General features: G+C 39.5%; 2 protein-coding genes across 5 annotated transcripts in view; one reads left to right on the top strand and one right to left on the bottom strand.

The window, feature by feature from the left end:
* Positions 1-12,976, top strand: part of POLI (DNA polymerase iota) — a 44,387-nt gene that overhangs the window by 27,606 nt on the left and 3,805 nt on the right. The gene's annotated exons all lie outside the window — the stretch shown is intronic.
* Positions 1,419-2,530, bottom strand: LOC110568838 (L-lactate dehydrogenase A chain-like). Of its 4 annotated transcripts, none has more exons than XM_064378966.1 (2): positions 1,826-2,512; positions 1,419-1,556 (listed from the first exon to the last, which is right to left on the bottom strand). In XM_064378966.1, the coding sequence occupies exons 1-2, from the start codon at positions 2,510-2,512 to the stop codon at positions 1,419-1,421; spliced, it is 825 nt and encodes a 274-aa protein (XP_064235036.1). The 4 variants fall into 4 exon arrangements, with proteins under 4 accessions (XP_064235036.1, XP_064235037.1, XP_064235035.1 ...); XM_064378967.1 differs by having other exon boundaries at positions 1,460-2,096; positions 2,271-2,512; XM_064378965.1 differs by having other exon boundaries at positions 1,460-2,116; positions 2,282-2,512.

The following is a 12,976-nucleotide window of genomic DNA, read 5'->3' as shown; positions in this document are numbered from 1 at the left end:
CAATTTTAGTGTAAGGTGTCAGGAAGGGGTCGAGTTTCTGCTTTCTGCATATGGTTAGCCAGTTTTCCCAACACCACTTATTGAACAGGGAATCCTTTCCCCATTGCTTGTTTTTATCAGGTTTGTCAAAGATCGGGTGGTTGTAGATATGTTGTGTTGCCTCCGACGCCTCTGTTCTGTTCCATTGGTCTATATCTCTGTTTTGGTACCAGTACCATGCTGTTTTGATTACCGTAGCCTTGTAGTAGAGTTTGAAGTCCGGTAGTGTGATGCCTCCTGCTTTGTTCTTTTTGCTTAGAATTGACTTGGCTATGTGGGCTCTCTTTTGGTTCCATATGAAGTTTAAGGTGGTTTTTTCCAGTTCTGTGAAGAAGGTCATTGGTAGCTTGATGGGGATAGCGTTGAATCTGTAAATTACTTTGGGCAGTATGGCCATTTTCATGATATTAATTCTTCCTAACCATGAACATGGAATGTTTCTCCATCTGTTTGTGTCCTCTCTTATTTCGTTGAGCAGTGGTTTGTAGTTCTCCTTGAAGAGGTCCTTTACGTTCCTTGTTAGTTGTATTCCTAGGTATTTTATTCTCTTTGTTGCAATTGTGAATGGCAGTTCGTTCTTGATTTGGCTCTCTTTAAGTCTATTATTGGTGTATAGGAATGCTTCAAAACTACATTGAGATACCATCTCACGCCAGTTAGAATGGCGATCATTAAAAAATCTGGAGAAAATAGATGCTGGAGAGGATGTGGAGAAATAGGAACACTTTTACACTGTTGGTGGGAGTGTAAATTAGTTCAACCACTGTGGAAAACAGTGTGGCGATTCCTCAAGGACCTAGAAATAGAAATTCCATTTGACCCAGCAATCCCATTACTGGGCATATATCCAAAGGATTATAAATCGTTCTACTATAAGGACATATGCACACGAATGTTCATTGCAGCACAGTTTACAATAGCAAAGACCTGGAACCAACCCAAATGCCCATCGATGATAGACTGGACAGGAAAAATGTGGCACATATACACCATGGAATATTATGCAGCCATTAAAAACGAGGAGTTAGCGTCCTTTGTAGGGACATGGATGAACCTGGAAACCATCATTCTCAGCAAACTGACACATGAACACAAAACCAAACACCACATGTTCTCACTCATAGGAGGGTGTTGAACAAGGAGAACACATGGACACAGGGAGGGGAGCACTATACACGGGGGTCTGTTGCGGAGGAGTCGGGGGGAAAGCGGGGGGGGGGAGTTGGGGAGGGATATCATGGGGAGAAATGCCAGATATGGGTGAGGGGGAGGGAGGCAGCAAATCACACTGCCATGAATGCACCTATGCAACAACTTTGCATGTTTTTCACATGTACCCCAAAACCTAAAATGCAATTAAAAAAAAAAAAATGACTGCTTTAATCGCAGATCAGATAAAAAGGACAACATGCCCAACCTCCAACTAAAATCCTGTTGTAGCCTAGACAGTGAAATGGTATGACATCAGAAGACTTTAAAATTGCCACTCTTTTTGGATTCCCCAAAGTGTATCCACACTCTTCTTTAAACGGGCCTCTTCCTCAGGAATCAGAGTCACCTTCTTAACGTCTGAGATTCCATTCTGTCCCAAAATGCAAGAAACACTAAGGAAAACATCATCCTTTATTCCATAGAGACCCTTAATCATGGAGGAAATTGGGTGCACCCACCTAAGATTCTTCATTATAGTGTCTGCCCTATCTGCCACAGAGAGTCCAATGGCCCAGGATGTGTAGCCTTTGAGTTTGATCACCTCGTAAGCACTCTCAACCACCTGCTTGTGAACCTCTTTCCACTGTTCCTTATCTGTATCAGTCCCTAAATCTGGGTGCAGAGTCTTCAGGGAGATACCAGCAACATTCACTCCACTCCATACAGGCACACTGGAATCTCCATGTTCCCCAAGGACCCACCCATGACAGCTTAATTGGTGAACTTCCAGCCTTTTCCCCATCAGGTAACGGAATCGGGCTGAATCTAGATGGCAACTACTTCCAATAACACGGTTTTTGGGAAAGCCACTTATCTTCCAAGCCACATAGGTCAAGATATCCACTGGATTTGAAACAATAAGCAACTTGCAGTTGGGGCTGTATTTTACAACATTAGGAATGATGAATTTAAAGATGTTCACATTACGCTGGACCAAATTAAGACGGCTTTCTCCCTCTTGCTGACATGCCCTAGCCATAATAATGACCAGCTTGGAGTTTGCAGTTACATTATAGTCTTTGCCAGAGACAATCTTTGGTGTTATAAGGAAAAGGCTGCCATATTGGAGATCCATCATCTCTCCCTTCAATTTGTCTTCAATGACATCAACAAGAGCAAGTTCATCTGCCAAGTCCTTCATTAGGATACTGATGGCACAGGCCATGCCAACAGCACCAACCCCAACAACTGTAATCTTATTCTGGGGGATCTGTTCTTCCTTTAGAAGATTATGAATCAGCTGATCCTTGAGAGTTGCCATTTTGGACTTGGAACCAAAAGGAACCAGGAATGCACGTCGGGCGGGCGTCAGGGGGCGCACAGCAGTGGGATCCGGACTCGGCGGCAGCTGCTCCGGCACCTGTACTATATTTCTTAAGGCAGCAAACCACATTGCCATGTATGTACCTATGCAACAATCTTACATGTTCTTCACATGTACCCCAAAACCTAAAACACACTCAAATATATATATTAAAAAAATTTAAATATAAAGACAAATATGTTAAAAGTAACAGATTGAATAAAAGACACTAGTCTTAACAATCTAAAGCTCTGTAATAGCTTTCAGCAGGAAAACTGCTTGTTAGAGCAAAGGAATTTTTTTTTTAATAGCATTTTAGGTTTTGGGGTACATGTGAAGAACATGCAAGATTGTTGCATAGGTACACACATGGCAGTGTGATTTGCTCCCTTCCTCCCCGTCACCTATATCTGGCATTTCTCCCCATGCTATGTCTCCCCAACTCCCCACCCCCTGCTGTCCCTCCCCTGTTTCCCCCCAACAGACGCCAGTGTGTGATGCTTCCCTTCCTGTGTCCATGTGTTCTCATTGTTCAACACCTACCTCTGAGTGAGAACATGCAGTGTTTGATTTTCTGTTCTTGCATCAGTTTGCTGAGAATGATGGTTTCCAGGTTCATCCATTTCCCTACAAAGGACACGAACTCATCGTTTTTTATGGCTGCATCGTATTCCATGGTGTATATGTGCCACATTTTCCTTGTCCAGTCTATCATCGATGGGCATTTGGGTTGGTTCCAGGTCTTTTCTATTGTAAACTGTGCTGCTATGAACATTCGTGTGCATGTGTCCTTATAGTAGAACGATTTATAATCCTTTGGATATATACCCAGTAATGGGATTGCTGGGTCAGATGGAATTTATATTTCTAGGTCCTTGAGGAATCACCACACTGTCTTCCACGATGTGTAAAAGTGTTCTTATTTCTCCACATCCTCTCCAGCATCTGTTGTCTCCAGATTTTTTAATGATCATCATTCTAACTGGCATGAGATGGTATCTCAATGTAGTTTTGATTTGCGTTTCTCTAATGACTAGTGATGATGAGCCTTTTTTCATATGTTTGTTAGCCTCATGTGTCTTCCTTTGTAAAGTGTCTGTTCATATTCTTTGCCCACTTTTGAATGGGCTTATTTGTTTTTTTCTTGTAAATCTCTTTTAGTTCTTTGTAGATTCTGGATATTATTAACCCTTTGTCAGATGGGTAGACTGCAAAAATTTTTTCCCATTCTGTTGGTTGCTGATTCACTCTAATGACTGTTTCTTTTGCTCTGCAGAAGCTGTGGAGTTTGATTAGGTCCCATTTGTCTATTTTGGCTTTTGTTGGCAATGCTTTTGGTGTTTTGGTCATGAAGTCCTTGCTTACATCTATGTCCAGAATGGTTTTGCCTAGGTTTTCTTCTATGGTTTTTATGGTGTTAGGTCTTATGTTTAAGTCTTTAATCCATCTGGAGTTAATTTTAGTGTAAGGTGTCAGGAAGGGGTCCAGTTTCTGCTTTCTGCACATGGCTAGCCAGTTTTCCCAACACCAGAGCAAAGGAATTTATCAGAAGATAATTTCACAATGATAAAGGGGTCAATTCATCAGGAGAATGCAATAGTCCTAAATATTAATGCATCCTCAAAACACATAAAGCAAAAGCTGATAAAACTGCAAGGAGAAAAAATATCCACTATTGTTGTTAAGAGATTTGAGGCCAGTGGTGGCTCATGCCTGTAATCCCAGCACTTTGAGAGGCCGAAGCAGGAGGATCACAGTGTCAGGGGTTCAAGACCAGTCTGTCCAACATAGTGAAACCCTGTCTCTACTAAAAATACAAAATTAGTAAAGAATGGTGGTGGGCATCTGTAATCCTAGCTACTTGGGAGACTGAGGCAGGAGCATTGTGTGAACCTGGGAGGCGGAGGTTGTAGCAAGCTGAGATTGCACCACTGCACTCCAGCCTGGCGACAGAGGTCCCACAAATAAGTGAGAACATGCAAAGGTTGTCTTTCTGTGCCTGGCTAATTTCACTTAACAACTGCCAGTTCCATCCATGTTGTTACAAATGTTTCTCAATTAGTTTTCACCCACTTCTCCTTACCAAGTCCCATTAGCATCACATCATTGATATAGAATTAGTCCTTTGGGTCATCAGCTTGTGGATGTCCAGTATTTGTGAAAGCAAAAGTAATGATGTATTGCTATTTGAATTCCAGCTGTGATATATAGTCTTGCATTTAGTAGTTCCAATGTAGACTTAAAGGTAGTAGCTCTCGGGGTAGGACACCTACATAGTATACTTGGAGGCATCCAGGAGAGCCTAGAATCTGCCCTTCCCACTTTTCCAGCAATGCCCTAAGTACCTAATTAGCTGTACTAAATTAATCACTTTCTCCCTAAACTACCTAGATTGTTCTACATTAGTCCTAGAATGATAAAATGATAGAAAATTCTATTCTTTTAAAAATCTGCTTGCACTTTTTCTTATACTGTCTGTGTTAGAGCTGTCATGTTTTATTTTAATTATTATTTTCAACAGAGTCATTTTTATTCTGCATGAGGTAATACAAATATTTGAATTATTTGGTGGGAGACTCTAATTCTTTGTCTTATTATTTCTGCTGACAAATCACACATGCTGGCATTTTTCCTTATGTGCTCTGTGATTTTGGAGTGTGTGTTCATGTTGGCTAGCCTTTATTTGTGGAACTCCTATAAAGTCTGGATGAGGATGTGCCACTGCAGGAAATACTTAAACTTGCTTCTGCTGGCACTTGGACTATTTTGTTAATTTCTTATCTTGCAAATTAAATCTCAACTGTCGACAAGACTGCAGTCATGGATTCTCAGGGGACAATTCCCCTCTCTCTCAGTTCATTTTAAAAAAAATTTTATGGTTAGATTATTTTTTTTTTAGCTCACCATTTTACTGAGAAGATAGTCCTTCAAGGCTCCCGAGCAGTCACATTCTAGTTACTCACCTTCTATGGGTCTGAAGTTTTATCTCCTGTCTTCAAACTTAGATTTAATCATTTTATATTTTCTTATTTGCATAATACCACCACTTGTAAATAGTTGTGAGGATAGTGTGGAATTCTCTCTTACCCTATTACCTCACAGTATTACCTACTATTTTTTTTTTTCTGGGAGAAAGGTACACTCTGCATTTCAACCTTGTTCTATAAAGTTGATTCATATTAACAATTTTAGTTCACAAAGAGTTATGCTTTTGATACATAGTGGTTGGATGGATTCTCATAATTTGGTGATATTTGGGCATCCTCCTTTTCTTTCCTAAGTTGTATTTATTAAATATTAGATATGCTGAAGTCTTCAGATGTTGAAAAACTCTTTAAAAAATATCTTAAAATCTTTTTGAGAAAACTATAAGCTGTTTTTCAAATGTATTGGTCAGGAAAATGGAATTGGTGTACATATTTTAAGCAAGAAGTAATTTAGTATAGTGAATTAAATGCTTACAAAATAATTGAGGAGCTGAAGGAGTGAGTTCTAGATTTGGCCTCCGGAAATGAATCTGAGAAGTATACAGAACCAACCATCAGATAAGCTATCTCTTTTGATTTAAAAAAATATATAGAGATGGGATCTTGTTATGTTGCCCAGGCTGGTCTCGAATGCCTGACCTCAAATGATCCTCCTGCCTTGGCTTCCTGAAGTGCTAGGAAGGATTACAGGCATGAGCCACTGTGCCCAGTCTAGCTATTTATTTTGAATCCATCATAGAACTATGTATTCAAGAAATTGTAATCAGTATGCTGCCACCCTGCCACTGCCTCTTGACATCTGGAAGGCTGGAGAAGTTACTGACAATTGTGACCTAGTGATAAGGAACCAGGAATCGAGAAGCCGCTATTGCCTCTATTGTTGATGCACCTACCTCTTGGCACTCAAGAATCTGGTAGCTGGACAGTGGAACACAGTAAAAAGGACTCACATTCCTTGTTTTTGCTAGCCAGCAGAAACAGCAATAAAATAATAATTAAAACAATGAAGAAACATGGCTTCTTCTTCACAAAGACTGTTGAAATTACTGTAGAATTTTAAAAGTAGTCAGTGTAGTATATTTGTGTCATAGTGATCATTTCTTTTTGTTTCAAATTACAAACTTGTATTCTAATAAAGTTTAGCCTATAGTTGATTGATCTAAACCAAACATGTAGATACATGTATATGGATTTAGAAAATTTGTGATATTGACAGAATATTTAATCTATTTAGTCTTAGACTATAGTGTTCTACTTCAGTGTCATCAGTTTTTTGATATAACACCCTAGCAGTGAAGAAAACTTAGTGGTACACACTCCCAGTATCTGTATATTTACTGAAGATGCACCAAAGTTTAGCTTTAACCTTGGTATTCACTTACTTGGCTTTTGGGTGGCTGAATAATCAAATACATAGCATTAAATTGTGGCATCCCATCAAATTGTGTGAATTATCATGTGATCATATAGTTTACATCATATCTAATAAGCATTAATGATTCTAGCCATAAAAACGGTGTCACATTTAGATTTATTATTAACATCTGAATATTCATTTTATTTTAGAATTGAGGGACACATGAGCAGGTTTGTTACAGAGATATATTGCATCATGCTGATATTTGGAGTACAAATGAATCCATCACCCAGATAGCGAGCATAGTACCCAATAGATAATTTTTCAACCCTTGCTCCCCTCTCTCCTCCTCCCTTATATTCCCCCCAGTGTCTGTTGTTTCCATCTTTTACATCCATGTATATCCAATGTTTAGCTCCCACATATGAGAAACACAGTATTTGGTTTTCTGTTTCTATATTACTTTGCTTAGGATAATGGTTTCCAGTGGTATCCATGTTGCTGCAAAGGACATGACTTTGTCCTTTTTTATGGCTGTATGGTATTCCATAGTGTATGTATACCATATTATCTTTATCCAGTATATCGTTGATGGGCAACTGGGTTGAATCCCAGGTGTCCATATGTCTTTGCTCTTGTGAATAGTCCTGCAGTGAACATATGGGTGCATGTGTCTTTTTGGTGGAATGATTTATTTTCCTTTGAGTATATACCCAGTAGGGGAATTCCTTGGTTGAATGATTGTTCAGTTCTTTGAGGAATTGCCAAACCGCTTTGCACAATGGCTGAACCAACTTACATTCTTACCAACAGTGTATAATCATTCCCCATGTTATCCCTCCCCAACCTCCCCAGCCTCCTGCTGTCCTTCCCTTCACCCCCCACAACAGACCCCAGTGTGTGATGCTTCCCTCTATATGTCCATGTGTTTTCATTGTTCAACACCCGCCTGTGAGAACATGTGGTGTTTGATTTTCTGATCTTGTGTCAGTTGGCTGAGAATTATGGTTTCCAGATTCATCTATGTCCCTACAAAGGACACAAACTCATCATTTTTATGGCTGCATAGTATTCCATGGTGTATATGTGCAACATTTTCCTTGTCCAGTCTATCATCGATGGGCATTTAGGTTGGTTCCAGGTCTTTGCTATTGTAAACAGTGCCACTATGAACATACATGTGTATGTGTCTTTATAATAGAATGACTTATAAGCCTTTGGATATATACCCAGTAGTGGGATTGCAGGGTCAAATGGAATTTCTATTCTAGGTCCTTGAGGAAGTGCCACACTGTATTCCACAATGGTTGAATTAGTTTATACTCCCAGAAACAGTGTAAAAGTGTTCCTATTTCTCCACATCCTCTCCAGCATCTGTTGTCTCTAGATTTTTTAATGATCACCATTCTAACTGGTGTGAGGTGGTATCTCAATGTGGTTTTGATTTGCATTTCTCTAAATGACCAGTGATGATGAGCATTTTTTCATATGTTTGTTAGCCTCATATATGTCTTCTTTTGAAAAGTGTTTGTTCATATCCTTTGCCCACTTTTGGATGGGTTTGTTTTTTTCTTGTAAATCTGTTTTAGTTCTTTGGAGAGTCTGGATATTAGCCCTTTGTCAGATGGGTAGAATGCAAAAATTTTTTCCCATTCTGTTGCTTGCTGGTTCACTCTAATGATTGTTCCTTTTGCTGTACAGAAGCTCTGGAGTTTAATTAGGTCCTGTTTGTCTATTTTGGCTTTTGTTGCCAATGCTTTGTGTGTTTTAGTATGCCTATGTCCTGAATGGTTTTGCCTAGGTTTTCTTCTAGGATTTTTATGGTGTTAGGTCTTATGTTTAGAACTTTAATCCATCTGGAGTTAATTTTAGTGTAAGGTGTCAGGAAGGGGTGCAGTTTCTGCTTTCTGCATACTACTAGCCACTTTTCCCAACACCATTTATTAAACAGGGAATCCTTTCCTCATTGCTTGTTTTTGTCAGGTTTATCAAAGATCAGATGGTTGTAGATGTGTGGCGTTGCCTCCAGGGCCTCTGTTCTGTTCCATTGGTCTATATCTCTGTTTTGGTACTAGTACCATGCTGTTTTCATTACTGTATCCTTGTAGTATAGTTTGAAATCAGGTAGCGTGATGCCTACGGCTTTGTTCTTTTTGCTTGGAATTGTCTTGGCTATGCGGGCTCTCTTTTGGTTCCATATGAAGTTTAAGGTGGTTTTTTTCCAGTTCTGTGAAGAAGGTCATTGGTAGCTTGATGGGGATAGCGTTGAATCTATAAATTACTTTGGGCAGTATGGCCATTTTCATGATATTGATTCTTCCTAACCATGAGCATGAAATGTTACTCCATCTGTTTGTGTCTGCTCTTATTTCTTCAGGAGTGGTTTGTAGTTCTCCTTGAAGAGGTCCTTTACATCCTTTGTTAGTGGTATTCCTAAGTATTTTATTCTCTTTGTAGCAATTGTGAATGGGAGTTTGCTCATGATTTGGCTCTCTGTTAGTCTGTAATTGGTGTATAGAAATGCTTGTGATTTCTGCACATTGATTTTGTATCCTGAGACTTTGCTGAAGTTGCTTATCAGTTTAAGGAGATTTGGGGCTGAGATGATAGGGCCATCTAAATATGTAATCATGTCGTCTGCAAATAGGGGATTTCCAAATTTGACTTCCTCTTTTCCTAATTGAATACCATTTATTTTTTTTCTTGCCTAATTGCTCTGGCTAGAACTTCCAATACTATATTGAATAGGAGTGGTGACAGAGGGCATCCTTGTCTAGTGCTGGATTTCAAAGGGAATGCTTCCAGTTTTTGCCCATTCAGTATGATATTGGCTGTAGGTTTATCATAAATAGTGTTTATTGTTTTGAGGCATGTTCCTTCGATACCTAGTTTATTGAGAGTTTTTAGCATAAAGGGTTGTTGAATTTTGTCAAAGGCCTTCTCTTCATCTCTTGAGATAACCATGTGGGTTTTGTCTTTGGTTCTGTTTATGTGGTTGATTATGTTTATAGACTTGCATATGTTGAACCAGCCTTGCATCCCTGGAATGAAGCCTACTTGATCATGATGGATCAGCTTTTTGATGTGCTGTTGCAGTCAGTTTGCTAGTATTTTATTGCAGATTTTTGCATCTATGTTCATCATGGCTATTGGCCTGAAGTTTTCTTTTTCTGTTGAGTCTCTGCTGTGTTTTGGTATCAGGATGATGTTGGTCTCATAAAATGGTTTGGGAAGGATTCCTTCCTTTTGTGTTGTTTGGAATAGTTTCAGAAGGAATGGTACCAGCTCCTCTTTGTATATCTGGTAGAATTCAGCTGTGAACCTGTCTAGACCTGGACTTTTTTTGGTTGGTAGGCTATTAATAGCTGCCTCAATTTCAGCCCTTGTTATTGGTCTATTCAGGGTTTCAGCTTCTTCCTGGTTTAGGCTTGGGAGGGTGTAAGTGTCCAGTAATTTATTCATTTCTTCCAGGTTTACTCGTTTATGTGCATAGAGTTGTTTGTAGTAATCTCTGATTGTAGTCTGTATTTCTTTGGAGTCAGTGGTGATGTCACCTTTATCGTTTTTTATTGCATCTATTTGATTCTTCTCCCTTTTCTTTTTTATTAATCTGGCTAGTGGTCTATTTTATTGATCTTTTCAAAAAATCAGCTCCTGGTTTTATTGATTTTTTGAAGCTTTTTTTGTGTCTCTATCTCCTTCAGTTCTGCTCTGATCTTATTTATTTCTTGTCTTCTGCTAGCTTTTGAGTTTTTTATCTTGCTCCTCTTGTTCTTTCAATTTTGATGATAGGGTGTTGATTCTAGATCTTTCCTCACTTCTCTGGTGGGCATTTATTGCTATAAATTTCCCTCTAAATACTGCTTTAAATGTTTACCAGAGATTCTGGTACATTGTGTCTTCGTTCTCATTGGTTTCAAAGAACATCTTTATTTCTGCCTTCATTTCATTGTTTATCCAGTCAACATTCAGGAGTCAGTTGTTCAGTTTCCATGAAGCTGTGTGGTTCTGAGTTAGTTTCTTACTTCTGAGTTCTAATTTGATTGCCCTGTGGTCTGAGAGACTGTTTGTTATGATTTCTGTTCTTTTGCATTTGCTGAGGAGTGATTTACTTCCAATTATGTAGTCAATTTTAGAGTAGCTGCCATGCGGTGCTGTGAAGAATGTATATTCTGTGGATTTGGGGTGGAGATTTCTGCAGATGTTTGTTAGGTCTGCTTGGTCCGGATCTGAGTTCAAGTCCTGGATATCCTTGTTAATTTTCTGTCTCGTTGATCTGTCTAATATGGACCATGGAGTGTTAACATCTCCCACTGTTATTGTGTGGGAGTCTTTGTAGGTCATTAAGAACTTGCTTTATGTACCTGGGTGCTCCTGTATTGGGTGCATATTTATATATTTAGGATCATTAGTTCTTCTTGATGCATTGATCCTTTTACCATTATGTAATGCCCTTGTCTCTTTTGATCCTTGTTGTTTTAAAGTCCATTTTGTCAGAGACTAGGATTGCAACTCCTGCTTTTTTTTGCTCTCCATTTGCTTGATAAATCTTCCTCCATCCCTTTATTTTGGGCCTGAGTGACCTTGCATGTGAGATGTGTTTCCTGAATAGAGCACACCGATGGGTCTTGACTTTTTATCCAATTTGCCAGTCTGTGTCTTTTGAATGGGGCATTAAGTCCATTTACATTTAAGGTTAGTATTTTTTTTTGAGATGGAGTTTCGCTCTTGTTACCCAGGCTCGAGTGCAATGGAGCAATCTCAGCTCACCGCACCCTCCGCCTCCTGGGTTCAAGCAATTCTCCTGCCTCAGCCTCCCGAGTGGCTGAGACTACAGGTGTGCACCACCATGCCCAGCTAATTTTTGTATTTTTTAGTAGAGACGGGGTTTCACCTTGTTGACCAGGATGGTCTTGATCTCTTGACCTCGTGATCCACCTGCCTCGGCCTCCCAAAGTGCTGGGATTATAGGCGTGAGCCACCGCACCCGGCCCTAAGGTTAGTATTGTTATGTGTGAATTTGATCCTGCCATTTTGAGGCTAGCTGGATGTTTTGCCCATTAGTTGACATATTTTCTTCATCCTGTCTTTACTATTTGGTACGTGTTTGGAGTCGCTGGTACTGGTTGTTCCTTTCCTTGTTTAGTGCTTCTTTCAGAAGCTCTTGTAAGGCAGGCCTGGTGGAGATGAAACCTCTCAGCAATTGCTTGTCCATAAAAGATTTTATGTCTCCTTTGCTTATGAAGCTTAGTTTGGTTGCATATGAAATTCTAGGTTAAAAGTTCTTTCTTCAAGGATGATGAATGTAAGCCCCCACTCTCTTCTGTCTTGTAGGGTTTCTGCTGAGAAATCCGCTGTGAGTCTGATGGGCTTTGCTTTGCGGGTAACCCGACATTTCTTTCTTGCTGCCCTTAGCATTTTTTCCTTCATTTCAACCATGGTGAATCTGATGATTATGTGCCTTAGGGTTGCTCTTCTTGAGGAATATCTCTGTGGTGTTCTCTGTGTTTCCTGGACTTGAATGTTGGCCTGCCTTGCTGGGTTGGGGAAGTTCTCCTGGATAATATCCTGAAGATTGTTTTCCAGCTTGGATTCATTCTCTTTGTCACATTCAGGTACACCTATCAAATGTAGATTTTGTCCTTTCACATAATCCCATATTTCTTGGAGGCTTTGTTTATTTCTTTTCACTCTTTTTTCTCTGTTCTTGCCTTCTCATTTTATTTCATTGAGTTGATCTTCAAGCTCTGTTATCCTTTCTTCTGCTTGGTCGATTTGGCTATTGAAACTTTTGTATGCTTCGTGAAGTTCTCGTGCTGTGTTTTTCAGCTCCATCAACTCATTTATATTCTTCTCTAAGCTGTTTATTCTAGTTAGCATCTCATCTAAGCTTTTTTTCTAGATTCTTAGTTTCGTTGCATTGGCTTAGCACATGTTCTTTTAGATCTGAGAAGTTTGTTATTACCCACCATCTGAAGTCTGTTTCTGTCAATTCATCAGATTCATTCTCCATCCATCTTTGATCCCTAGCTGGCAAGGAGTTGTGATCCCTTGGAGGAGGAGAAGCATTCTGGTTTT

Source organism: Aotus nancymaae, unplaced genomic scaffold, assembly GCF_030222135.1.
Source record: "Aotus nancymaae isolate 86718 unplaced genomic scaffold, 86718_ANA_hifiasm-v0.15.2.pri h1tg000020l, whole genome shotgun sequence".
Classification (NCBI taxonomy): Eukaryota; Metazoa; Chordata; class Mammalia; order Primates; family Aotidae; genus Aotus; species Aotus nancymaae.
The sequence above is the reverse complement of the archived record's forward strand: the minus strand, read 5'-3'. Positions and strand labels throughout refer to the sequence as shown.

What these genes read in the sequence shown, in the direction of transcription:
- LOC110568838 (XM_064378968.1), bottom strand. Translation starts at nt 2,512, where the DNA reads ATGGCAACTCTCAAGGATCAGCTGATTCATAATCTTCTAAAGGAAGAA.